Source organism: Nycticebus coucang, chromosome 14, assembly GCF_027406575.1.
Source record: "Nycticebus coucang isolate mNycCou1 chromosome 14, mNycCou1.pri, whole genome shotgun sequence".
NCBI lineage: Eukaryota > Metazoa > Chordata > Mammalia > Primates > Lorisidae > Nycticebus > Nycticebus coucang.
The window spans coordinates 93,357,713-93,385,077 of NC_069793.1; the positions used below are offsets into that span (position 1 = coordinate 93,357,713).

The 27,365-nt window shown below is 42.7% G+C and overlaps 1 protein-coding gene across 1 annotated transcript in view; it reads right to left on the minus strand.

The window, feature by feature from the left end:
* The window catches only part of MMP20 (matrix metallopeptidase 20), a 58,261-nt gene extending 33,540 nt beyond the window's left edge, over positions 1–24,721 (minus strand). The window contains exons 1-6 of the mRNA XM_053561628.1: positions 24,591–24,721; positions 15,178–15,425; positions 10,975–11,123; positions 8,284–8,409; positions 7,313–7,474; positions 5,437–5,578 (exon numbers count right to left, since the gene is read on the minus strand). Coding sequence (XP_053417603.1) covers positions 5,437–5,578; positions 7,313–7,474; positions 8,284–8,409; positions 10,975–11,123; positions 15,178–15,425; positions 24,591–24,716 — 953 coding nt within the window. The 5' untranslated portion in view covers positions 24,717–24,721. The remainder of the gene's footprint in view (positions 1–5,436; positions 5,579–7,312; positions 7,475–8,283; positions 8,410–10,974; positions 11,124–15,177; positions 15,426–24,590) is intronic.
* Positions 24,722–27,365: the final 2,644 nt, after the last annotated feature.

A 27,365-nucleotide genomic window follows, 5' to 3' on the forward strand; every position in this document is an offset into this window, starting at 1 on the left:
TTTCCTCGTTCAATTAAACTCTGTTAATTTGTATACAGTTTTCCCTTAAACCTTTACTGAATCCTCTTCTCTACCGCTGCCCTTTCCCAGCTCACTCTTCAGACTTATCTCATTAGAGCCATTACCTATTTTCACGTCTTTACTGTGTCCTTCATGTGGGAGATGGAGAACCCAGGACACTTCCAACTCTGACCTCTTGTATGAGCACCCGCTTATTTCTATAAAGCCCCAGTAGAACTGTGGTCACTTTAAGTAGGATACAGCTAACACCGAGTTCCCATGTTGCATTTAACAAATCCCCTTAGCTGTTCTGTAATGATGCTGCTATACTCTCAGCTGTATAAGCCTAAGAGGCTGCTAGCTGCTTAGATTCTTCCTTTCCCATTGTTCTCTCCAAATTAGTGTTCACGTTCTGCTGGTGAGTCCTTCCCAATGGCTCTTACATTCGTCTTTCTCTTGAATTCGTTCAGAAGGACTCACCAGCACAACTCTTACAATACTTTTTGTTGCATTCTAATCTGAGATACATAATATCTTTCAAAATGTGACCATTAGGGATAGATTTTTTTTTTTTAAATAAAAAATCCTATTTTGAGGGAAAAAAAGCAAATTCAGAGAAGAACATTAAACATTTTTGGGAGACCAGGCAATCTAAGAACATCCTCCTCTTTGTGACTGGTTACTCAACCTGCAGGCAGGGGGTCTGGGAGCTCAGGAGTGGCTCAGAAGGGCCTTTCCTGTTAACTCAAATGTGTAACCGTCAAAGGGCATATGTTTACTCAAGTTGAAATTCGGTGATTTTCTTGGTAGTTCCATTACAGAGCCAGAAGGGTTCCTGTATGAACAATAGGTTAGACTTTGGACTGGGAGGCAAAAGACCTGCTTTGCAATGAAGGGTCCCAGGCTGAGAGACCTGGGCCTAGTTTCTCATCTCTGAAATGAAGTGTTTGTACACCACTATCTTTATACTTTCTCCATTTGTAAAATCTATTATACTTCTAAGGTCTATAGCTGATTGAAATAGTCTTGCTTTTATCCTTAAAATCATACTGGGTAAACCCCCAAATATTCTGACAGATGAAAATATGAGTTCAGCATAGACATAATTCCAGTCATTTTTCTTCTCTAAGTGACAGGACATCTGAGATAGCCTTAATATTTTATCATCTGTTATAAAAATGTATATGCCTTTCAACTTGTTATAGGTAAAGGTTGTTATCAAACAGAATATTAGACTTGACATTTCTACATGATGGTGAACATCTAACGACCTCACGCTGACCTCAAAGGGCAGTGCATTCCACTTTGCTTTGGAAACAAACCATGTGGTTGTGAATGCCCACAGCTTGAATGTCCCATCCCCAGGTTATTGTTGGTGACGGGGAATTCCAGGCTGGTGAGTGGGAGAGGACAGGCTGGGAGCTCTTTCGCAATCAGTGGCTCCCTGGTTGCCCTTATAACTCTGAGTTGAAAAAAATTCTTTGTTCTTTGTCCAGGCTCAGCAAGCACTTTGGGAATTTTGGCAGCAACTGCTAAGGGGTCAGAGAGATAGAGTCCTGGCATTGTAGCTCCACCTAGCACCTTGGTACCGCTGGGCAGTTGGCCGAGCATGGACTCTGGAATATGATGTGTGTGTTGGGATCCCAGCCACACCCCTCCCTAGCCATTTGCTCTACAAATTGCTTGCCCTTTCTATCTCGTGAAAAGAGAATAATCCTTCTTACCCCACAGGGGTATGGAAAGGACTGGATAACAAGGTGCCTAGCGTAGTAGGTACTGAACACCATGACGTCACTTTTCCTATTAGACCGTACTCTCACCTTACAGGGAAGGGGGTTAGTGGCAAATCCCCAGCTAGAAGAAACCACTCTAGACTTGCTGCTTTCCTTAAAGCTCGGCCTAGGTCTCTGGAAATACCTGTCCTACCCCAGTAGCTCATCAGATCTGACATGGGAGACGCTGAGAAAGTGCCGGCTAAGCAGACACCGGTCAGCTGCCCCCGCTCTTCCCTGGCCCTGGTCTACTGACCCATTTCTAGGTGTCTCTTGCAGCTGTGGTGCCATTGCCATTCTATTCCCACCCTCAGTATTCATAGTCAAGCCCATGTTAAAAAGATATAACAGTGTCACATACGTCTACTAATTGCTAAGTACTCATAATTTGATAAAAGGGATTCTTCTTCTTTTTTTTTTTTGATTCTTCTTCTTTTTAAGGAGACAGTGACCATTGAATGAAATGGTATAATATTTCTGACTTCTCTGTCTCCTTGGCTCCTACCACAACCACTGATATTTACCAAAAAATAAGCTACACTCTATTCTCTCCATGATGGATACAGAGGCACTTCGCTTCTTTGTCACTGAATCATGTAGACATGTGCCGTTTCAGCGTGTGGGCAGTGTGGACTCTGCCAGTGTCATCTGTGGTGAAGCCGATGTGTTCCAAGCTTCTCCTGCCCTACAGCTTGCCTGCCACTCCTCGGTCATCACTTACTAATTCCATTCAGTTTATTTTTAGTAATAATCAAATAAGAAGGACATCAATAATCATCAATAATCACTAAGCCTTAGAATCTAAATTTCTATCAATGAAAAATAAGTAATAATAATAAAAAAAACAGTTAAAATAAGTAATAATACTAGAAAAGAATCCATTGGCTTCTCCAAATTCCTCACTTTGTTTCTCTCTCTACATATTTTTTGATTCCCATTTCCAAAAATACTAACGGCCATTTTTTGGACACTGTGTGTCTGGCATTTGCCTGGGGTCACTTCATCAGAAGAGGTAAGGACCAGCATATGTACTCCCTTAGTTTCATGTGAAAACCTGCATTCATGGGCTTTGTCCTCCCTTCCTTTGAAAAGCGAATAGCTTGTTGAAGGTTGAGTTCAAGCTGCTCCTCATTTCTAAAAATTAGAAACAATCTAGATGTTCAAAAGTATGGGATTGGTTATATAAATCATGATCTAGCTAGTCAATGGCATAAAATATAATATATAAAAGATGAACATTAAAATTAATTGACATAGAAAAATAAAATATGTGTGAGTGAAACAGGTTTTATGAATCAACACTAGCAAAATTTGGTTTCTGTGGAAATCCTTCCCGCTTCCTGTATTTGCGACATGTCTCTCTCTATCAGAGGAGAAGGCTGAAAGGTTCTGTGTCAAGGTGGTTACCGGTGGGCATACTCTGTATTAGGAACTGGGTATTTTTGCCCTCTTTAAATTCATATGCTGAAACCCTAATCCCCAGTGCCAGAGTATTTGGAGATGAAGCCCTTGGGAAATAATTGTGTTTACATGAGGCCCCCCCATGAGGGTGGGACCCTCATGATGGAATTAGTAGCCTTGCAGATGACCAGAAGTTCTACTGGAGACGCAGAAAGCTTGAGTGAGGTCCTTCTCTCCCTATCACTCCCTCTTTTCTTCTCCCTTCCTCTCTTTTTCTCACCCATGTGTGTGGAGAGATTCTGTGAGCACACAGTGAGATGTTAGCTCCCTACAAACCTGGAGAAGAGGCCTCACCCTCAAATCTACTTTGCAGGCAACTTGATCGTGGACTTCCAGCCTCCAAAACTGTGAGAAATAAATTTCTGTTGTTTGAGCCACCCTGTCTGTGGTAGCCTGAGGTGACTGACACACTCTGGGTGGAGGGATTCTAGGTGAATTTTTCTTTCTAGAAAATATTTTGTGACTTTCTTTCTGTTCTTTTTTTATTTACAATTTTTTTTTTTTTTTTTTAGCCACAGGTTTTGTTCTGTTGCCCAGGTTGCACTGTGGTGGTGCAGGCATAGCTCACTGCAGCCTCAAACTCCTGGGCTCAAGATCCTCCCTCCTCAGCCTTGAGTCACCAGGATTATCGGTGGAGCCATCATGCCTAGTTCTCTCTGCTCTGAAGGGGCAAAAATGTTCCTTATAATAATAGCTTTAAAATCTATTCCCCAAAGTCAACAATAAAAAAAAATCACATTTCTCAAGCATCCCCTCCTTAGGGAATCCCCTCTGGACCTTCCCAGGTACTGATTCCCTGCTTTACCCCTCAGTCCTACCTTTAGAGCTCCTGTCACACTGTCTTGCAGTACTTTTTACATGTCCTTCTCCCTCCGTACCTGTGAAGTATGCAAAGTCTGGGGGGTGGGGGCTGTGGGAAGGGAGTAGAGTTTCAATTCATATTTACATCCTTAGACATTATAACAGTGGTTGGCACCCAACATGGGCTCAATGTCATACATGAATATTCCTAAACTGCCTCTGCTTATTCTGGTGTGTTGAATTCTGTCTCTAGCAAGGTGGGTGGGTGTTGGTACCTTTCTCTTCTCCTCCATGGAAAGAAAAGCTACAATTACCAGTGTCTTGAAGATAGCAGCCTTGTTCCCTGAGAAGCAGGAGAATATGGGGAGAAAAGAGATGAGCCTTTGCTATGCTCCCTACCTAGTGAAAAATTGGGAGGCCTTGAACAAAAGGAGTTTAAGAAAAATACTGATCTTGGAATCATCCATCTACCTATCTGTCTATCCATCTCATCATCCATCCATCCATCTATCCATCATCCATCCTTCCTCCTACCTGTCCATCATCCAGTTAGCCAACTCTGATTCATCATCAAATATTTGTTTTAGCATTTGCTTTGTGCTATCACGAGGGATACAGTAGCAAGCAGAGCAGACACCAGATAAATGTGGGTGGATATTTTAGCTCAGCCATGTAACTGTCACCTAAGGAAAGTTACTTGCTCTATTTGAGCTTCTTTCTTTCTCTCTCCCCTTCCTTCCTTCCTTCCTTCCTTCCTTCCTTCCTTCCTTCCTTCCTTCCTTCCTTCCTTCCTTCCTTCCTTCCTTCCTTCCTTCCTTCCTTTCTTCCTTCCTTTCTTTCCTTCTTTCTTTTTATTTCAATAGAGTTTCACTCTTGTCACCCTAGCTAGAGTGCAGTGGTGTCCTAGCTCACAGCAACCTCCAACTCCTGGGCTCAAGCAATCTCCTGCCTCAGCCTCCCTAGTGCCTCGTACTACAGGTGCCCACGTACTACAGGTGCCCCAGTTGGGATCTCACTCTTGCTCTGGCTGGTCTCCAACTCTTGAGTATAAGCAGTCCTCACACTTGGGCCTTCTGCAGTGCTAGGATTGTAGGTGTGAAACACGACGCCTGGATGCAGAGTTCCTTTCTTCATCTGTATATTGGGGATTGTAATCTCTATAGTGAAAAGGGTTAAAAGAAATTCTGTCCATACATGTAAAACACTTAGCACAGCAGCAAGGAAGTAGTGGGTAATCTGCAAACAGTGGGTTTGGCAGTTCTGTGCCTCTTACCCGACTGCTGCGAAGGTCAGCATTTCTGCGTGATCTCTATAGCTGGCCACAACAGGGACCTCTAGAGCAAGGCTTGCCTGGAGCTGGGGCAGAGGCCCGACCAGTGCTGGTGACTTGTCTTAGGCTTACCGGTCCTTGAAGAACAGGAGCTCCTTTCCCAGCATTGTCACAGCATCGAAGGACGAGCTGGAGTCACAGAGGTCGGGGGTAGGCGGATTATGAGGGGGCCCGTGGGGCAGAGTGGGTTTCCCCAGGAATGGTTTCCGAGGCCCTAAGATTCAAAGTGACTTGGTCAAAATGGCAGCAGGAGCTCGGAGTTTGCATACTTCCGTTCTAGAGCCCCAGGAGAACTTGCACGTTTTCACTCCACGTGTGATCACGAGCATGGCTGTTGAGGGCTCCTGAGGCCAGGTTTGAATCCCGGCTTCTCTAGTTGCTGATCTCTGTGATTTGAAGCAAATAATTTAACTTTTTAAAGCCTCAGCTTTCTCAGTTGTAAAAAGGGAGGAGTCATATTAGTACTTACCTCATAAGACTGTTGTGAGAATTAATGCCTGTAAAGCGCCTAGTAGAGTCCTTGGCATATAGTAAATATACAAAAAAATGGTTACTATTATTTTTTTGTTATACATAACTTCTTCGTGGCTATTGGTGTTCCAAATTAGAAATATAAAGATTGCCATGAATTATTCCTTTGTAATTAGGAATCAATAAAATTATAACGTTCCTGGGCATTTTCCTGCTATTTCCTATACCCTTGGCCTTCTGCTCTGTACTTTAGCTGAGGCACTCAGGAAAGACTGAGTGAATGCCTGAAGAGTTGAACACTGAAGGTGTTTGCTATTTGAAGACGCTGGGGGATCCTCTTGTAAAACAGCTACCCGCCCTTTGGGAGAGCTGCCCGGGAGTTTTTATCTCCCACCCTGCCTCTCTGGGGACTGTGTGTCCCATGTGGAGAGTGAGCTTGTGCTCCTGGACCCCTGCCCCCGGCAGCTCCTTGCTCTGTGGTGAAGCCTGTTGTAGGCAAAGGAGAAACTCTGAGAAGGAGTGAGGCACAGGAAGGGAAAGGTCTGATAAAGGTCAGAGGTGGTTTGACGTCAGGGGTGGGTCAGGGGTTGGCAACGTGGGGAGGATGTGAGGAGGGGTGAGGCTTCCGGAGAAGATCGGAAACTGAAAATTGCTCAGATCAGAGAGGTGGTGAGGGTTGGGGGCACTGGGGGTCAGGGTTGATTGTGCACGTGCTCCCTTGGTGACAGAAAACCCGTGTTTTTACATTTCATTCACCCGGGTATAAAGAGGCGCATCGGAACACAAGCTTTGGCTCCTGGCCAAGTGACAGGGGCCATTGGAATGGTAGTGGTGACCTTCCAGGCCACAATTGATTTGTTTTTCCCTTAAGAAAACTTGGATATAGATTTTCTAGTGATCTCTTATTACCTTTTGAGAGAAGGTTAACACTTGAGGTAATTTCGAGTATCTGAGGATGCGACTGTCTATGAGGCTTAGCTTCCCCAGCTTCCCCCATGAGGAAAAGCCTGCACCCCCACAGGCTGTGGTGAGCTGGTGTCAGGGGATGCCGGCACGCATGCTCTGTCAACTGCAGACTGCACGGCTGAGTGGAATTTCCATCACTACTGCTGCTATTTTTAGGGGGATAAGGTCACTGGTCTGCAGATGGGTCAGCACCACATAGATCTATAGAGTCTGTCCACCCTTTCCCAGTGAGTAAACTCTGGCTTGTGCTCAAAAAACAGACACATGACTGGATTTTCTTTAGCTATCCAGGGACCAATAGGCTCTGAAGGAAAGATAAAAAATTTAATCCCACATCTTGGAGAGGAAAGCAATATTCATAACTTAAGTAAGTTCTTTACCAAAAGGCATAGTTGGGGCTGTGGCTTTTAGCGAGTCTTCACCTGTGCAGGCAAAATGCTCGTTCTCTCCATTGGAGACTGAATGCCTGTCACTTTCAGGGTTAGAGGTCAAAGAAGAGTAATGATCATACCGTACAAGGCCTGGATGCCTTTCACGTCATCCATAGGGAGGTGGAACCCATAGGGATTCTGGTACTTATAAGTTGGGTACATCAGTGCTGATGGATCTGTGGAATGGGCCAGGCCCAGTGCATGGCCAAATTCATGAGCAGCAACGGTAAATAAATTAAAACCTAAACAATACAAGAGAGAAAAAGACAGCACCAACATGTGATTTTGTTTTCTCCGTCTTCTGTCTTTGCAGGAGAATTCACGCCCACATCACAATGACCTCGTCTCCTTTTCATTATTGGATTACTCAGAGCTTGGCAGGTTATCCTGGTATTTGGGTTTGCTGACTTTGGTCTAGTTCTTTCCCCCTTGGCTAGAAGTGGGGGCGGGATGGGGGAGGATGAAAATGTAAACCCGTCTATTTTGTTCCTCATCAATGATGTTCGGTAGCTTGATTAAGGAGGGCCTTGCAGCAAATAGTGGCAATGATATTTGTTTATAACACAGACTCCAGCTGCCTTGACAATCCTCTGCTATGACAGCTACTCCTTTTTATACACACACATTTCACACTGGGGATTTCCACTAGATCTGTACGGTATTCTGGAACTTTTATACCCATCCCCGTCACATTTTTCAGGAAAGTACCAATGCCCTCAGATCATTTGTGAAAGTAACCTGTCTCCAAGTACAACTGAGAAGCAACACATGCCACGTGGTTAAAGGAAAAGAGAGCTGTGTGTTGAGGAGGGGATTGCTGGTTCGTGAAGTTATAAACTACGAAACAGAGATCAGACAAGTCTACAACACAATTGAGGGTGGATTTTTTTTCCCTTATGGTGTTCCCTTTTGGATTTTTGGCTTACTTGTTTTTCCTAGCCAGCCTCCCTAGTTAAAGGGTGGCTTGGGACGTTGAACCTCAAGGTTTCATGATGGAGGCCCAGAAGAAGGTACAATATTTTCCAGGTTATGGTGAATTGTGCATATATACCATTCATTCCCAAAGTCCACTTCTCAGCATTGTCGAAATGTGTGTCTCCTCCCAGGCCTTCTCCAGGTGCAAATGCATGGGCTAGGGTCCCTCGAGGCCCATCAAATGGGTAGGAATCCCCGTGATCTAGACAAGTGGGAGAAAGGCCAGCAGGATTGAGTCCTTCCAGCAGTTTTGGGGGATACATAATATTACAGAGAGAGGATCAACAACATTTTGAATAGCATTGACATTTAATTTTCCTTTCTTATTTTTTAATAATAAGAAATTCACGTATCAATGAGTGCCCTTTGAAAAGGAGAAAGAAGTATTTTATACTGAAAGTGTTAAAAATAAAACAAACCCTTTTATTGTTATTTTTACTGCGACATCTGTGAACTGACATGGCATACCGCGGACTTTGCATGTGCCGTAGATTACAGAAGGAGAAAGAACAGGGTCATTAGACACCAGTCTAGTCCACTGCTTGGCAGGCGAACCTATTGGCAGAATGAGCTCCGGAGTAAGATTCAGCCGAGACAGCGGCAATGAATGGAGTAAGTGTGTGTGCTTCCTGTTTCTACCGCACGGTATGATACGATTCATGGAAGTGTCAAAACCCCAGAAAATTTCTCTGTAATTTTGATTTACTTTCATGTGTAAAACTTGTGAAAATAAGAAAGGTGTTTACAAAACCCTAGCTTTCAAAGGTTTATGTGTTTTTGTTTTATCTATTTCTTTTTTTTTATTGTTTGGGATTCATTGAGGGTATGGAGTTAGGTTACACTGATTGCATTTGTTAGGTCAAGTCCCTCTTATAATTGTGTCCCGCCAAGAGGTGTGTCATACACTGTGACCCCCACCTCCGCCCTCCACTCCTCTCCCTGCTCCCTCATTCCCCTACCCTGCACTTTGTATTAGATCATTCACTGCCTTCATATCAGAATTGGATTCTTGCTTCTCCATTCTTACGATGCTTCACTAAGGAGAATGTGTTCCACCTTCATTCAGCTTTAATACAAAGGTTGTAAAGTCTCCATGTTTGTAATGGCTGAACGGTATTCCATGGTATACATATACCACAGCTTGTTAATCCATTCTGGGGTTTGTGGGCATTTAGATTGTTTCTACAATTTGGCAATTGTAAATTGAGCTATGATAAACAGTCTAGTGCCAATGTCCTTTTGATAAAACAAGTTTTTCTTCTTCTGGGTAGATGCCCAGTAATGGGATCGCAGGATCAAATGGGAGGTCTAATCTGAGTTCTTCAAGAATTCTCCATACTTCCTTCCAAAAAGGTTGTATTAGTTTGCAGTCCCACCAGCAGTGCAAAAGTGTTCCCTTCTCTCCACAACCACATTTCTTATCTATTTTAATTAACATTCCATTACAAATTTAATAGGAAAGGCGAAGAACAAAAGGAAGCATGTAGAAAAAGCTACATTTTACAATTTTTTAGAATCTCAGGGAGGGGTAATTTTTTTTTAAAGAAACAACAAAACAAAGTTCTGGTAAGCTACTTGTCAGGGTTCAAGGCAATGCTGTTTAATCAAGTTGCATGCTTGGAGGACCTAACGCAGTGGCAGCATAGCTCCTAGTCAGCATGTGTGTTGGGGACAGGACACCAGCTTGACAGACGAAGCGAGAGCCAGATGGTAACCGCCTGGTCCCCAAAGCTGCCCTGAGTCACACTGCTCTGCCACCTCACCAGAGTGGCCTTGGTCCTCTGGGAGAAACAAGATCTGCCGTGGGTCTGGCTACAGACCCAAGGCCGTTTCTAACGAGTCTGTGCTAAGGAATGGCTTGATCTCTCTCCTTCATCCGAAGCAGGTTTCCTCCCAGTTACATCAGATTAAAATTAAGGTCAGCATTTCAAATGACAAGGACATTTAGAAATGTTACCTGTGATACTTTACTAAGAAGAATGTGTTTCAACGCGATCCAGGTAAACATGGGAACATTGTACCCTCATATTAATTTGAAATTTAAAAAAAGAAACATTACCTGTGGAGGGGAAGAGACAGTAGTTCTCCCTTACCTTGACTGTTAGGACGCTGAGAAGTGAAAGGAATCTCACGGGCCATTTGGCCTTTCCTTTGCCTACTTCCTGGACGTGTTTCTCTGGGAAGGGCATAGAGCTCGCCACCAACCCTGGTGCGCACTTGTGCCTCTGCTCCTCACTAGCATGGATGGAGGAATGGAGATGTAGGCAAGCTAGAGGCAGCCCTCTCACTACCTCCCAAAAAGTAGTCTACTTGTGTGGGCAAGACAGGAGCACCACTTTCCTAGCCATTGCCACGGTGTGGAAAAAGCTGCATTAAGGTCACTGTGAAATTTGTTTCCATCAGTGAGAATTCAAGAGGGGAGAGTCTCAGCTAATGCGGAAGATGGGACACAGAGATGGGAACATTATAATGGGACTGGATGAGGTCAGGTGGCCAATGGGAAAGCTAAAGCTGACAGAATTTGTCCGCTAATGAAAGCTTGTGACAGTGAATCTACCCTACAGCTGGGTCCAGTGACAAGAAATGCCAAAAACTCCTTTGACCTTGTTCTCTGGCCCCAGGTCATGACTTTACCACAGTCTTGGCCTCTACCCATCGTAACACTGTGCAAAGAAAAATCGTGCAGATCCCTTGGATTAAATGTGAAGAAGAAACAGTACTGGGACGATTCTCCTTACTATGTGAAACCCAAGAAGTACCACGGTACCTCCAGTTTCAAAGGAGATCATAATATCCGCTTCGCCTGTGTTGACTCTAACAAAGTTCAGAGGGACAGCGCTACTCCAGGCCCTCAAGGCCATCTCTATGGCCGTGTCCACCTCGGCAGAGCTCATGGAAGGCGTGTATTTGGCTATTCTGTGAAAATAAAAGAAACAGACGTGTTTTTCTTTCAGTAAGTGCTCCTAAGTGAAGCAGGCAAGAATTATGTATTAAAAACAAAAAATGTTGACTATAAATCGACAGTTTAGCTTTTTTTCTACTAAATGATAATTCTTAGTTTGTTTTATATACATTAAATTTCTTCATATTAAACAAGACAAATGACAGGAAGAAATGAGAGACAGCTGAGAAGTCTGGTTTTCATTGTTATGATACTACCACTGATTTTAAAGAATAATACTTCTGTGTCATTACCACTAGGAAAAATGAACATTTTCTGTAAAGTGGTTGTAATTGAGAGAGGACTGGTTTTTCCCCAGAAGGCACTAAAAGTATTTAATTATGAGAAACGTAAGTGTGGATGTTTGAGGTTTTGCAAATTCTCATTCAAAGGCCGTCGGGATTTCCCCAGGGCTGTTGGCGAATGTTTTTTTTTTTCTGAAAATGATGCATTTTTCAAGGGGATGTGCTAACTTTAAAATGGGATGCTCCCTGGGTCTGAAGGAAGATGGAGCCTTCAGCAACTTCTGTGTGACAATGACATCTGAAGGTAGAAAGATGTAGTGCTTTTTTGACAAACCAGGTGGAGACATACTTGGCCATGTTCTAGAACTTTTGGCCGTGGAGCCCAGGAGCGGCAGTCTCTGGCAGCACGCAGAGGCAAGGGAGGATAGAGCCACTTCCACCTGGGACCTTGCGCTGGGCTGGGTTGACGGATCCAAAGTGAGACGCTCCATCTGCAGGAGCCGACCTGGGAGCAGAAACGGAGCCTGTTTTCTCTCTTCTGGCTCCTCGTCTAATGCCTTGCACACAGTAGCTTCTCCGCAAATGCTTAATAAATGAAGTAAAGACTAAAAGCTAGCTGCTTTAGGGCCTACCCAGTGGCTCTAAAACTTTAGGACCTCTGGTTAACTCCCTAGGAAGGTTGTTAAATATGGATCCAGAAATCTGTGTTTTAAAATATCCTCGGTTCTTGTAATGCAGGTGGTGCAGCTGCAATCAGGAACCAATAGCAGCCATTGTGGAGTTCCCAAACGAAGGACCATGTCCCACAGAGAGGATAGTAAATAGCTCAATTCAGGGCTCATGAATGAAGGAACAAGGAGCTCTGTAACTCCAGAGGTTGCGGCCAAGAGAAGGGAGCTGCAGAGTTGAAGGGGGAAACAGGAGAAAGGCTCTTGCAGCGACTATTTAATGCTTTCGAAATATGCCAAGCCCACTGCATGACAATCTGATTTATCACAAGTCTGGATGGTTAGGACCTTGAATTTCCCTCCCATTATCAGTAACATCTTTACCTTGACTGTGTGTGCTGGGCTGGAGAAAGAGAGAACGGAGAAAAGGGCAGCACCAGAAAAGAATGCGTGCAAAGTCCTGACCCAGGGTGTGCAGTGACAGGTAAAGCCACAGTAAGAATAGTTACTATTCTCTGAGGACCTGACACATGCCAGGCATTGTTTGAAGCAGTTTCTAATGAGGTATATTATCCCATCCTCACTCTAACTCACGAAATTCAGATTAGGCAAGATTTGAGCCCAATTCTGTCTGACTACAAAGCTTATGCAGATGAGCACTCTGCTGTGGGTTTTTATTTTTAATCCTCTGGTGTTATAAGAAGTTGTTCGGAAACAGACAGAGTGTTCAGATAGCCACTAGTGTCTCTCAGTAGGGGAAGGCACCGGGGAGGTCTCTGGGCACCAAAGAGGACGGGCAATTGCATGGTTGAGGGGTTTGGGCCTATCCGACTTACCGTGAGGCTGTTAGACTTCCCCACGTCTCACATCTGCACCTGGGCCCCTTGTTTTTCCCGCACCTAGTCGCAGGCTAACATAGGACACGGTTTATTTTAAGAAAACTATGAAAAGCATCCAGGGCTTTACACACATTTTTCTGACCTTCCTCTGTCATCTTTTTCATCATCACCTGTGTGACCCCACAGGGCCTTTGCTGCTTCAGTTGCTTTCATCGTTTTGCTCAGAGCTCCACCTTATGGATTTATAGGCTCAGAGCAGGTGACAGGTGGTCCAGTGGGATCATCTGCTCACTCCCTGTGTTCCTGCCCTCGGTCCATCAAATGGACTGTCTGGTGTCCTGGGACAGTTTAACAACTGCAGCATCACTGCGCTCACCAGACAGCTAAGGGGAGGCCTTTCACGGTGACCAGAGTGACATTCAGCCATGAGATATGTAGCTCTTTTTCTAGGATGAGTTCACAAAATTAATTGTTCGGCCTTACACAGGGGAAAAACAACCTCCCCTGGTGTGTATGACTTGCTGGTTTTTGTGTTGTAAATCTCTTACAGTGGCTAACTACAAGATACCAGCGTGCCGTCGCTGAATTCCAGGTTGGGAAGAGATGAGCCGGTGCATCACTGCATAATGTTTCTGTCGTGCAGACCTAACAGGTAAAGAGTGCCTCGGAAAGACATATACATAATAAAATGGAGTGAAATGAAAAGTGATCTTTCAATTACCTTTTTGTTTCTTTGTTTTTTTTTTTTTGAGACAGTCTCACTCTGATGCCCCAGGCTAGAGTGTCCTGGTATCAGCCCAGCTCACAGCAGCCCAGATCACAGCCCAGTGATCCTCCTGCCTCGGCCTTCTGAGCAGCTGGGACTACAGGTGCCCACCACCACGCCCAGCTAGTATTTCTATTTTTGGTAGAGATGGGGTCTCACTCTTGCTCAGGCTGGTCTTGAATTCTTGAGCTCGAGCGCTCACTTTGGCCTCCTGGAGTGCTAGGATTATAGGTGTGAGCTACCACACTCAATTACCAATTATCTTTGTTTTAAAGTATAACTTATTTAATTGTAAATGTACATGATTTAATAATGGCTGTCTAAAATTCTTGGAGCCTTAACAGCTGGCTGAAAAATTCTTGACATTTTAAAGATGGGGTCCTGTGAGGTGTTAGGGGCACCTGCACCGTACCTACCTCTCTCCTCCCGCAGTCCGATCCTGGTCCCGGCCTGGCTCGCTACTGCCCTGCACAGAAAGTCCAAACTCCACAACAGCACACTGGAGCTGCCCTGCAGCGCCTCTCCAGCCCCATCCTGGCTATCCTCCTCAACTCCCGCTGTGCGCCGCTCAGCACCCCTGCTGGCCCACTCTCTGCTGCTGCTTGCTTGGACTGCTTTTCTACCTGGAACCCCCCTAACATGTGCAAAGGCCAGGCAAGACTACACAAGGAGGCCACTCTTGGATTCCAGCCTGTATCTAGCTGGCACGTGTGAGGTCCACACGTCCAGCTGAGTGGCGGGCACCGCACGTGGTCTGCCCTCAGTGGGACTGACCTGGGGATAGCTTCAGGCCGCTGGTCAGGGAATCCAGTCTTGGTACCCAGAGGAGAGGAAAAGGACAAACATTCCACTGGGTGTGTCCCTTGAGTCTACAGGGACAGAGTAGGGGCAGCTTGGGAGCTAAGGGTGGAATTGCTTCTGTTTTGATTTAAATCAGGCTCAGATGTCATTGCCCTGTCCCTGGGTCACTTTGTAACTGTCCCCAGGTGCTCCCTCAGGTCTCTGCTTACACCTGTGGTTTTCTACTTTTTATGGAGAGCTACAGACGTTGGCAGGTCTGTCTTCCCCAAAGGACTGCGGGTTCCCTGAGGTCAGGAAAGGTGCTCTGTTCACCTTCATATCCTCCAAATTGAATGCATATATTGATGGTGAATAAATAATCAATAAATGATTTTTGGAATCAACAAAATTAATTTCTTAATAGGTGAATTTTATCGGTTTGTGCTGTCAGGTCATTAATCCTAGACCACATTACTTTAAAGATTCATGTGTTGTATATAACTGGTAAAACTGTCCGGCCTGAAATGTCCAGTCATGATGATAATCCTGAGATCACAGTGAATTGCCCATTGTCATAGCTTAATGGTTGGACCCAAACAGTGCTTATTCTCTGTCATGGTTGTGAGGAGTCAGGATTTTTTATACAGATAGAAGGAAGATATTTTTAAAAGAAAAGTACAAAAGAGGGGAGGGCTGTTTCTCTCTGAATTTGGAAAGATGGTTCTCATTACCTGTATGTCAAAGTATTTTTTTTCCATTTGGGTTCACCTGGGAAGAGGCGATAGTTTGCCACATCAGGAACCCCGCAGCGCGGCCTCTTGATCACATCCATTGTGGTTGGGTCTAACTTCCCCGTGACTTGGAGGCCAAAGAAGGCCTGCAGCTCCTTAATCTTCTTCACCATGGAATTGCCGCCTCTTGCAACCATCTCACCCATCTGCTGTCCTCCTTTCTTTGTGTAATACTTATCAAGATACTCCTGAAATGGAGAGGCAGGCCGATGCGTCTACAGAGCGGTCTGGGAAATACTCATGCTCAAGTAAGGCAGGGAACAATGCACTTGATGTATTTTTAAAAAGTGTGTAGACTATATTGCCATTAAAAAAAAAAAGAGAGACCTATTTGCTTAGCTCAAGCTTAGATATATTCCAAATTATTAACAGTAATTCTTTGAGGGTAGTGGGGAGTGGAGATAATTTAATGATTTTTAACTTTAATTTCTATTTAAATAGAAATTTAATTTCCTATTAATTTTAATTTCTTTTAATATTGTCCACCTATATTTATTGTTTTTCTGCCATGAATACAATAAATATAAATTTTTGCTTTAATTTTTTTTTAAACAGTGGAAAGAAATTAATGTGAACTTTGTTTTTTTTTCATGGATCAGTTATCTGTCATTGACGTTCTTCCTCGGATTTGCAAGACAAAAGCTATCTGGTTTCTTTGGTAAATAGTTATTGGCATCAAACTTTCATTGTTCATAATGTAAGATCAGTATGTTTTTAACTTCCTGAGGCGCTGCCTTCCAGCCTCTCATCCTTTACCAAGTCAGAGGGTCGAGCTAAAGCTTTTCATCAGCTCAGCTGTGTTCAGCACGTGGGGTAGAGTTTGTTTCTATGGGGTAGGTTTCCCAGGCAAGTAAAATGAGCCATAAATTATAAGGCTCTCATCTGCACATAAACACTAAAAGTCCTTAGTATATATGGTTGAAAATACTTTCCTATGACTCAGGGTTGGAATTAGGGTGAAATGAGTGAGACAGGGTTGTGCAAAAATGAAGTTGAGGACCATGCTGGCCCAGGAGTTTCACCTACCTGATTTATTTCAGGAAAATAATCAAAGAGCAGGTAAAGATTTATAAACACAGTTGACCCTTGGTATCTGTGGGATTGGTTCTAGGATCCCCAGGGGTATAAAAATCCACAGATGCTCAAGCCCTTAATATAAAACGGCATAATATTTGGATATAATGACACATATCCTCCTCAATATTTTAAATCATCTCTCTGGATTATTTATAATACCTAATGCAATGTAAATGTGATGTAAATAGTTGTTATGCTGTATTGTTTGGGGGGAAAAATGACAAGAAAAAAGTCTATATGTGTTTAGTATAACACAACCATCTAGTTTTTTCCTTAATTATTTTGATTCATGGTTGAATCCAGCTGAATACAGAACTTATGGATATGAAAAGCTGACTGTATTTGATTGTATATAAGCTTGTATTTATATAGTATAGAGTTGTTTATTTGGTAGATATAATTATATATTACTCATCTATATAGTAACCATATATTTTCTAATTGCATATACATTATGCAAATCATTTACTTATGTTTTATGCACACATTTAAAAAACATACATATAAAAATAAAAAATTAGAAGTGATCTTAATGTTTTACGAGAGAAGATTTGTTAGATACATTGTTATGTGTTCATCTCAGGAAAACTAGCCCTCAACTAAGATTAAAGTTTTGAAAAATATTTAATGACATGGAAGAATGCTCTTGATATAAGAGCATTATCAATGGCAATATGCTGAGAAAATCAGAGAAGAAATCTGTACAAGATAATAATCACCATTTTATAAATAAATCAAATGCACACATATACGGAATAAATAATGAAAGCAGGTATGTCTGAATATTAGTGGTGATTAGCTCTGGGTGGCGAAATTATGGCTGACAATGTTTTCTTTTTGTTGTTGTTGTTGGAGACAGTCTCACTCTGTCACCTGGCTGCAGTGCGGTGGTGTCATCGTAGCTTGCTGTAACCTCAAACTCCTGGGTTCAAGTGATCCTCCTTCCTTAGCTTCCCAAGTGGCTAGGTCTACATGTGCTCACCAGGACACCCAGCTAATTCTTTAGTTTTGGCAGACAGGGTTTCTTTGTTCTCAGCCTGGTCTCAAACTCCTGAGCTCCATTGATCTTCCCACGTCAGCCTCCCAGAGTGTTAGGGTTATAGGCACGAGCCACTGGGCCCTGCTGACATCTGTATCCCTTTCTATATCCCAGAGTTATTTCACAAACAGGATGGCTGTTGTTAAGGAAAACGTGAAAAGTCTTCCTTATTTGTTTGGAGATGGTGCTCTGTTTCCTCAATGCAGGGTCAACTGACCCTTTTTCACTGCCTGCCCTGCAGTGTGGGGAGCTTACTTTCCTGGTTTCTTATAAAAATCTTAGGTCAGATGAGAAGCCAAGAGGAAACACAGAGAGAGGCCACATGAAACCCCAGGCCCTGTGGCCTGGAATGGTTTCTCTGAAATAAAGCTACGGTCCCCTTCCCTCTCTATTAGACCATCTTGAATAAATACTTTGTGTTTCTAATCTTTTTTTGCAAGATGAAGTTGACATGCTGAGTCATTCCTGTTTGTGCAAGTTAATGCTATGATAATCATGGTTGTGTCTGAATGTTCTCCACATTTTTGAGACAATTGATTTTCTTTTTTTTTTTTTTTTTTTTGTAGAGACAGAGTCTCACTTTATGGCCCTTGGTAGAGCACCGTGGCCTCACACAGCTAACAGCAACCTCCAACTCCTGGGCTTAGGCGATTCTCTTGCCTCAGCCTCCCGAGTAGCTGGGACTACAGGCGCCCGCCACAACGCCCGGCTATTTTTTGGTTGCAGTTTGGCCGGGGCTGGGTTTGAACCCACCACCCTTGGTATATGGGGCCGGCGCCCTACCGACTGAACCACAGGCACCGCCCGACAATTGATTTTCAGTATTTTGTTCCCCTGTGAGGTTAATTGTTATATATATATATACACCCTGTTTGGGAGCACCCTGTGTGCTCCCAAAGATGCGCTAGGTCTTATTTTCAGGGGACGTCTTATCTTTCCTGTAAGTAGGTCTTATTTTCGGAGGATGTCTTATTTTCGGGGAAACAGGGTATATATACATATATATTTATATATTTTATTTCAGGTTAATGTGAGGGTACAAACAACCAGGTCAAAATATTTGAATTTGTTAGGTAGAGTCCCTGTTGTAGTTATGTCCTGCACTCAAAAGGTGTGCCAAATGCCCCCATACTGTGTATATTCTACATTTTAATTTTTTTTTTTTTGAAAAAGTTTCACTTTGTCACCCTTGGTAGAGTGCTATGGCATCATAGCTCACAGTAACCTCCAACTCCTGGGCTCAAGCGATTCCTTTGTCTCAGCCTCTCAAGTAGCTGGGACTACAGGTGCCCACCACAACGCCCAGCTATTTTTAGAGATGAGGTCTTGCTCTGGCTTAGGTTGGTCTCAAACCTGTGAGCTCAGGCAATCCACCTGCCTCAGCCTCCCAAATGCTGAGATTACAGGCATGAGCCACCGTGCTTGGCCCTATATTTTAATTTTTATGTCACAAAAATGTCATTATATAAAGTGTAGGAGACTGAGCACCAGGCTTGTAAAAGTGGTCACCCATTCTTGAGGGAGGCGCTGGGAGAAGGACAATCTCCTACCCGGCATGGAGATGTTTTGCAGCGCGGAGACAAGCCCTCAAGTAACTGCATGCGTTAATGGGATAGGATCTGTAGCTCATTAGCAAGCCGATGTTGAACCTTGGACACTGGTGGTGCAACAGGGTAGGAGTCGAGCTAGTGGGGAAGGAGCACATAGCGATCATTAAGCATGTAGCTCTTGTATGTGGGGGCCCCACATTTGTTGTATAATGCTTCAGTAAAAGGCCATGGCAGAGGTTACTTGGGGCTTTTCCTGCACCAACAGGAAGCCCACCTCTTGCAAGCATGTACTTCTAAATCTGTGTCCTAGCTGTTTTTATTTGCATGGTGATGGGGTGCCACAGTGGGCACCAACAATAAAGGAAGATGCTCGAGGTAAATTAAGTGGAAAACCTGTTTAGCCTACTACTAAATTATGAACCATGTTTATAAACAAAAGTGATCCATCATCATAAACCAAGACTAGGGTGAGGTGGTTACCAAAAATTCATTATTCAAGATAAATAACAGTGTAACGTAAAATTCAAAAAACACAAAATAAATGCAAAATAATCTGTGATAAATAAAATTTTAAGAATTTAAAATAAAGGTAGGATGTGTGTTTCTGCCTCACTTGCCTCAAGTGTATGAAAAATACGATCTAAGGGATTAACAGTGTCTGCATCTTAATTACTGAATTAAGATGATTTCTTTTTAATTATAGAGTTTTTATAATTTTTCTACCAGGAACCTACACAATTTTTACAACCAACTTTTTTTCTTTAAAATGTGCATAAGAATATTCAACTTATAGCACAAAAGGTTTATGGCTGGTCATAGTAGGCAGGATGAAAACAATGTCTTTTAATGAAGTAAAAATAAAATTAGAAACGATTTTTATTTAAAAAGAGAATAATTGCAAGTACAAGTTGGATCTATCGGGTGTAGAACACAGATGCCTTAACACTGTATTTGGATAAATGAGGTGAAAGCTATGTTGATTAGTAGGACGTAAGCACTCCAATTTGTACAAATAATCAGCACGTTGAATCTCATAATGGCATAAATGTATTTATGATCCATGTACAAATGACTTAATAAAAACAATTAAAAATAAAAATAAAAAGAATAAATATTAGTCACTTCAGTGATACGAACAAATGTCTTCCTACTTGGAGCACCCACAGGATATGGTTCTTATGCTAGTAAAAGACCGGCCAGGTGGCACCTGCCCCATTGCTCTATAAACTACCACTGTCCACATATTCCCTGCCACCTGCTCAGTGGTGAGCTCTTTCCTATAACTGCTTCACAGGCACACGTCCTCATCTGACGCAGGTATAGGCTTAGAATAGACGCTCAGTTAATGTTTGGGCTCTTTTTCTTTAGGCAAAACATGGAAATAGGCTTCCTTAAAGAATTAGCAGATGTTCTGAGGCACTGAGAGCCCAGAACTTTCTGCCAAAGTTCCTGATAAGGTTTTAGCATAGTTTTCAGAGTCAAATGTTCCATCAGCACTTAGATGTGCACTTAGAATTGCTTTCGTGTTGAGCTCTAATACTTGCATACAGTTGGCTCAATGGTATTGGAAGTGGGTCAAGATCTCAGGACTCACCAGAATTGAACCACTGGCTCCCCACCTTCCCCACTTGTCCTTTGTTAAGTTCACAGAATTTTAGGCTTGTCAGGTGGTCCCCTCTCCTCTTCTCTTTCAACGTTTGACAGGTACAAATAAAGGAGGCCCAGGGAGTCTGTCCCTGCAAGTTAAGCTAGCTCTGGTGTCTCTCCCAAACCTTCATCTTCACACATTTTTCTAGTGTTCTTTCTGAGAATTAAAAGGCTTTTTTGTTTGTTTATTTTATTTTTTAAAGACAGGGTCTTATTCTTTTTCCTAGGTGCACCACCATACCTGGATAATTTTTAATGTTTTTGTAGAGATAGGGTCTTGTTTTTTTTTTTTTTTTTTTTCCCAGGCTGGCCTCAAACTCTTGGGCTGAAGGATCCTCCTGCTTCAGCCTCCCAAAGAGCTGGGATTACAGGCCTGAGCCACCATGAAAAATGAAAACTCAGATTTTAAACTCTTAAAAAACCACAGCAAACATTTAGATTATGCTTCTTCACTATTTCTCCCTCCCCCCCCTTTTGTTTTTGCTAAATCACTGAAGTAGATTTGTGAAAAATTTTAAAGCTGTCTTAAAACCCTAGATTTTAGTCCAGGCTGTGTCACTAATAAGCTTGGACAATTCTTTCATTTCTTGTGGTTTCAGCTTTTTAATGTATAGGATGGGATTGGCTTCTGTCCTATTGATCACACCAGAGTGAGAACCTAAACAGGTCTTCAGTGTGAAAATGCTTTTACATGTATCAAAAGACTTTAAAATATCATTTTATTCATTAATTCTCTTCCTGGAAACCCATCCTGAGAAAATAACCTTTAGATTAGGCTGGTGTACAAAGATGCTTACAGAAACATTATTCATTTGGAGACTATTTGTTTAATAGTCTGTTAATAAATCTATTTGTTCAACAAGGGAAATGGTCAAATGATCACTTAGATTCTGGAATGTTGGTGATTATTTAAAATGATGTTATGAAAATAGTATAAAATCAAAATTTTCTCATGACAAAACAGCCAGTGAGAAAACTAAGAAACAAATTTTGACAACAATTAAAAAAATCTTTATCACAGAAAGTAATATGGTAGTAAATGCATCTGAATTTAACGGTTTGCATTTGAAAGGTTGTTCTTATTTTCTTTAATTATGAGCTCATAATAATGTGGTAATAAAAATTATTGTTTTTAAAGACAACTAAAAAAATTTGTTTTAAACGTTGTAGTAACACTAATATTTTTTAAACAAATAAAGCCAGAACAAAACCCTGGATTATGAAAATAGGTAAGCGTTTTATCATCCCATCATTTTCAAAGCCTTGATGCGAATTAGCAAATCAGCATTTAAAGGGTACAGGAGGACATTGAGTAAACCAGCTAAGAACCTGTTTATCATTCCAAGTATAGATTTTATTGTTCATAGGTTTTAGAGGGAGACGTATATGATGTTTGGAGACATGGACTGTTGGGTGTTTTATGGTATAAGATGTCATTTGTTCTCCCTTACCAAGCTGTCTGCAAAGGAGAGACCATGTCTCTAAGCACTGTCTCTGCTTAGCCTGACTTGGGCCACCAGGCCCTAGATGACCCTCTGGCCTCTCCTGTCCTTGGGACCCTCTTCCCTGGTCTCTGAGCTCTAGCCAGGGGGTGTGATGATCACACTCCAAGCTCCTTCGTGTTGGGGCTGCTGTGGATTCTGTTTCCTCTGCCTGGACCGCTCAGTCTCCAGGTCTTCACATGACTGGAATTTCATGCAATTTGGGCTCATCTCAAAAGCTGCTTCTTCCGAGAAGCCTTCCCAGAACTACCCCTTTGAAAATACTCACCTACCCCATGCCTCACCCGAGTCGCTCTCTGTCATTCCGATTAACTTATTTCCAATATCACTTATCACTTTCCGGAACAATCTTGTGCACTTTTTGGTCGACTTGTTTATCTCCTTCCAGCACCTTCCCCGCTGCTCCCTCAGGCCCCGGAAGCCCCATTGGAACACCAGCTTGTCTGGTTCACTCATGTTCCTCCAGTCAGATTTCAATAAATGCACCGAAGCTGCCTATTCTCATGTTTCTGTTTGTGGTTTGCTAAGGCGGATGAGGCTGTTATAACATGTTTATAAATGATGAGGGGCACTAATTCTTTCTAGTTTCAGGGATGCACGTCAGAGGTTCACTCAGATCTCTCCAGGCCCCTTAATAGTGATGAGAATCTCTGTGTAGAGCTGATGACTGAGAGTGTTGCAGGCAGAAGGTGCCGAGTGCCTGGACACGTTTCCATGTGCTTTGGTTTAAGGTCTTCCTGAAAGTGTGTCATCAGGGAGACTGAGGAGGACTAACTTATTTTAGAGAGGAAGATGAAAGGAATCTAAGTGTTCCCAGCATTCCAAGGCCACACCATTTTCACCAAACACTGCTAGCAAGCTCCAGACTTACTGGGCCGGCAAGAATGGCTTCACACAAGACTTTCTTTTTGGTTTGTTTGAGACAGATTCTCACTCTACTGCCCAGGTCAGAGTGCCGTGGCCTCAGCCTAGCTCACAGCAACATCAAACTCCCGGGTACAAGCGATCCTCCTGCCTCAGCCTCTGGAGTAGCTGGGACTACAGGTGCCTACCACAGTGCCTGCATAATTTTTCTATTATTAGTAGAGACAGGCTCTCACTCTTGGTCAGGCTGGTCTGAAACTTCTGAGCTCAAGGAATCCACCTTCCCTGGCTTCCCTGAGGGCTAGGACCACAGGTGGGAGCCACCGCCCCCAGCCTGACTTTCTTGTTTTATTTCTGCACGATTGGTCAGGGGTTGGCTAATTTTTTTTCTGTAAAGAACTGATAGTCGAAATTTCTGGCTTTGTAGGCTATCCCCTGCCATTGTAGCACAAAAGCAGCCTCGGCAATACGTAAACTTAGAAATATGGGCACTTCTGCCTGAATCAGGGTCTCTGGACACCTCAGATGTACTATGACCTCACACTGGCCCTCCTTTTGGAGGTCATGAAAACTCTGTAGGTTCTGAAACAGAGGGCATTAGATTGTGCGGAGGAAATTACATTTGGGAAGCTAGTTGGCACTGTTAAAATATAATTTTTAATAGATTGCAGTATTCTGAGTTACTTTGAATTTAGAAAGGGAGTTGAATTCAACAGGACTGTACTGGACAGCTGTGTGTATGCAGGGCTGATATTCAAAATATTTAAGGACCAGTGTGGCAGAGGCCTGACCAATTAGAATGGTCAAGTGATAGAGACATCGGTAGGGACAGGCTAAAGCGCATGGGTAAAAAGTAGCTCTGTGACACAGGGACCACGCAGTGCACAGGTGCAGCCTATGGGGCAGGAAAGCAGCCCCGAGGCAGAAGTGGTGATCACAGAGGTACTGTGATTCTGACAGACCCATGACAGAGGGCTGTGTGCAGAAACATCTCCTCTACACACCCTTCCTAATGCCAGAAATTCCATCATTACAAATCCATTTCTTTAGGTTAATTGTTATCTACCTTTTAAATGCAACCCCCCTGGGAAGCATCCATACCGAATCAGTATGAGACAAATAGTCTTTACAAAAACACAAAAGAAAATGAATTATTCATATTAGACCTTTGCCAATGGTCATATGGGAGAGATCTTAAAGAGGAAAATACAGAAAGTTTAAGTTGAGAATGTTAACTGGGGAATATGCTGTAGAGAGGAAAAGCTCTGAAAGGAGAAGCAGTTTGGTGCCCTCAAATTTTGATCAAGGTTACCTTGAATACAACAGCCATTTAATAAATGTGAACACAGCAAATCTTTTTGTTGTCACTGCTTAGACCTAAATTCACACCCTGCCTCTAGTGTGCAAATATTACACCTCAGTTTTTATTTTTCTGCCTCTATTTTTCCTCTTACTTTGTCTTTTTGTATGGTATGCTTTTTTTTGGCAAGCCACTTCAAATTATGTAGGAACTAAGATACCTAGGTAGATATTCATTTACTGATTGAGGCGTGTCCTCATGCACCTGACATTGATCTTAGACGCCTAGCAGATAATACTGATTAGACTTCAATGAACTTACAAAATGATTTTCCAGGGCAGGAAGAAGACGGAACTGGACAAAAGTTCACAAACCTGGGCGAGGTGGTAGTTGTTCCTCCAGGTCCTGGGGGTGGCTGCAAATAGGGAGGGGGCTGCCATGGAGAGCTTCAAAGCTGTGATGAGGAGGACCGCAAGGCCAGATGCAGGGAGCATCTTCATCCCCTTGCTGTGGCTCGGTAATTATATCAGCCCCAAGGACGGCAGACGGTGCACATTTGCACTTCGACCTTGGGCGCCTTTTATAGAGTCAAATAGGTCTGGGCCCTCCAAGCGAGGATGATTCATGTCTCAAACAGTAATTACACAGCTCCCTGATGACGGGTTACCACAGCCGTACACAGGAATCAGGAAAGCTTCATTCTCTGCTATTCACCCAGTAGCAAAAGGCAAAAATGGTCACTTGTATTGAAGTTTGTCTGCTACTCACACAAATTGGGATAAACTTGATTGGTTTGAACCCAATTCAGCCAAAACATTTCATTAGTCTCACTTTGGGGGCCTTTTCCCATTCTGATTACAGAGAGGCTGGGTGATCAGAACGTAGCTGAATGGATCCGCAGGGTAACCCGGGGCTCCCCAGGCATTCAACTCCATGGCTTGCGTCTTCCGCATCCACCTCAACATTTCTCAGTAACGAATGCTGTTTGTAATGATGGTGCTGAGACCTGAATCATCAGGGCAACATTATATTATAGTGTGCTGACTTAGGGTGGAAAGTGAACTGATAGCTGTTAGAAAGCTTTTGAATGAATTAACAGAGATTTATCGTATGAACCAAAACATTAGGCTGTACCCCCTCCTTCTCTGAGCATTCTGGTTAATTGGAGTCACAGTCTTTTTTCTGGCTCCAAGTAAGATCCATGTCAATCTAGAGGTAGCATGGAGAATGATATTGTATGATAGCAAAAGCACTTTGGAATCAGGCAAACCGAGATTAAATTTTGTTTACAACACTTTCTAGGTGTATGACTGCGGGTGAGTCGTTTGATTTCTGTGAACATCATTCTTGTAATCTGCAAAAGACTAACCACAACACTACCTTCTATAAGCCCCTCAGTGTTATGGGATAACAGGTCGTAGCATCCATTAGAACTGGGTTCAAATCCTAAGGCTGACACCTGTTCATATATGACTTGGAGCGTGTTGATTCATCTCTTTCAGCTATGGTATTTTCATCTGTGAAACAGACCTACTTTGTAGGATTGGTGTAAAGGAGAAAATCCTGTCATAACAAAGCTCTCAGCAAAGTGCTCAGAGCTATGACAAAATAACATCCACGTTATCTTTTTGTTTTGGTGCCAGGCACCTGACTGGATTTTCCCAGTTCTTTTTTTGAACGGATGAATGGATCACTAGGTGGGTAATTCTCTAAGTGTGGCTCTTGGACAAACAGCATTATTGTCTCCAAGCAAAGTGTTGGAAATGCAAATTCTCAGGCCTCACTTAGATTTACTGAATGGGAAACTCTGGAAATGAGCCCCACTGTCTGCGTTTCAGCAAGCCCTCCAGGTAATCCTGATGCAAGCTAAAGTTAGGAAACTTCTGGATTAGTGGAGTGAATACAATTATGGGGACTGAGGTGAAATGGAAAAATGTATGAACAGAGCCAAGACCATCCCAGTCACAGAAGACTTTCAATACTGCACTTGCCATCTGGCACCATGTTTTAGTGGTGATACATCTGGCATTTGAAAGCCATTTATGAAGACTATTGCACATAATTTATTGTTAGTACTTGTTAAAGCGTGTAAGTGTGTGAATAACTTATTTTCACATTTAAATTCATTATTCTTACAGTGACGTCTTTCTTTTTTGCTCTGTGGAATTCTGATTTACTTTCTTGCATAGAAGAGAAAGTAATGGAGTTACAGCCAGCAGATGGGGTCCAGTGAATAACCCCAAGTGCTCGAGAAGAGTTCGATACACCTGAAGATGTCATCTCTGTCACATACTGTGAGATGCGCCAAACATGTGTCTCGGAAGAAAAAAGGAAAGAAGACCACAGATATATTAGATTCATTCGATGAACTAAATTGTGAGCTCTTTGAAGACAGGATAATGTAAAAACATCTTAATCAAGTTTGTTGAATGAATGAATGCACAAATTATATTAATTGTCATTTTTTGGTCTCAGAAAAGGAAAAGTATGTTACAATGGTCTTCCCAAATTTGCATTTGTATGTTTTCTATCCGTCGTAACCCGACTACTGCACCTTCGCAGCAGCAGCCAAAATTGAGGAACAACAACAACAAAAAAAACCTCCAAAAAAAAAAAATAAATAAAAAAGGGCTGAACCTTCCCCCCCACTCCAAATGCTGTTCCAATTTATCCTAATAACCCCCGTGCAAACGCAGTCTGGGAAGTGGGTATTGGAGAGGAAGGATTTCTAAGGCGTATATTTTCATGTCTAGGACTCTGAAGAGTATTCTAAGTTCCACTTTCGGAGGCAGATTGAAGTAAGTAACCTCCTATAAGGTGTAATCTAGACACTTCTCAAAGGTTCCAATATCCACTCTTCTAATGTGTGGATGCAACCAGTCCCAATATTCCCCAGTGCAGCACTTCAATTGTTAAGTGCAAAAATTTTGAAGAGAAATAGTAATTTATGTTCTTATAAGTCATTTACATGTTAGTATGAAAAAAATTTCACCCCAGAGTCAATGCTAGGCAACGCCTTTACTTTTCCAGGGAGAGAATGACAGACTCAATGTCTGGTAATTTCTCGCTAGAATTTTTCCCTTGATTATTCTCTCTTCATGGGAAGAGTGTAAGTCTGCTTTCTTTCTATTATTCCTGTACCAAATCTG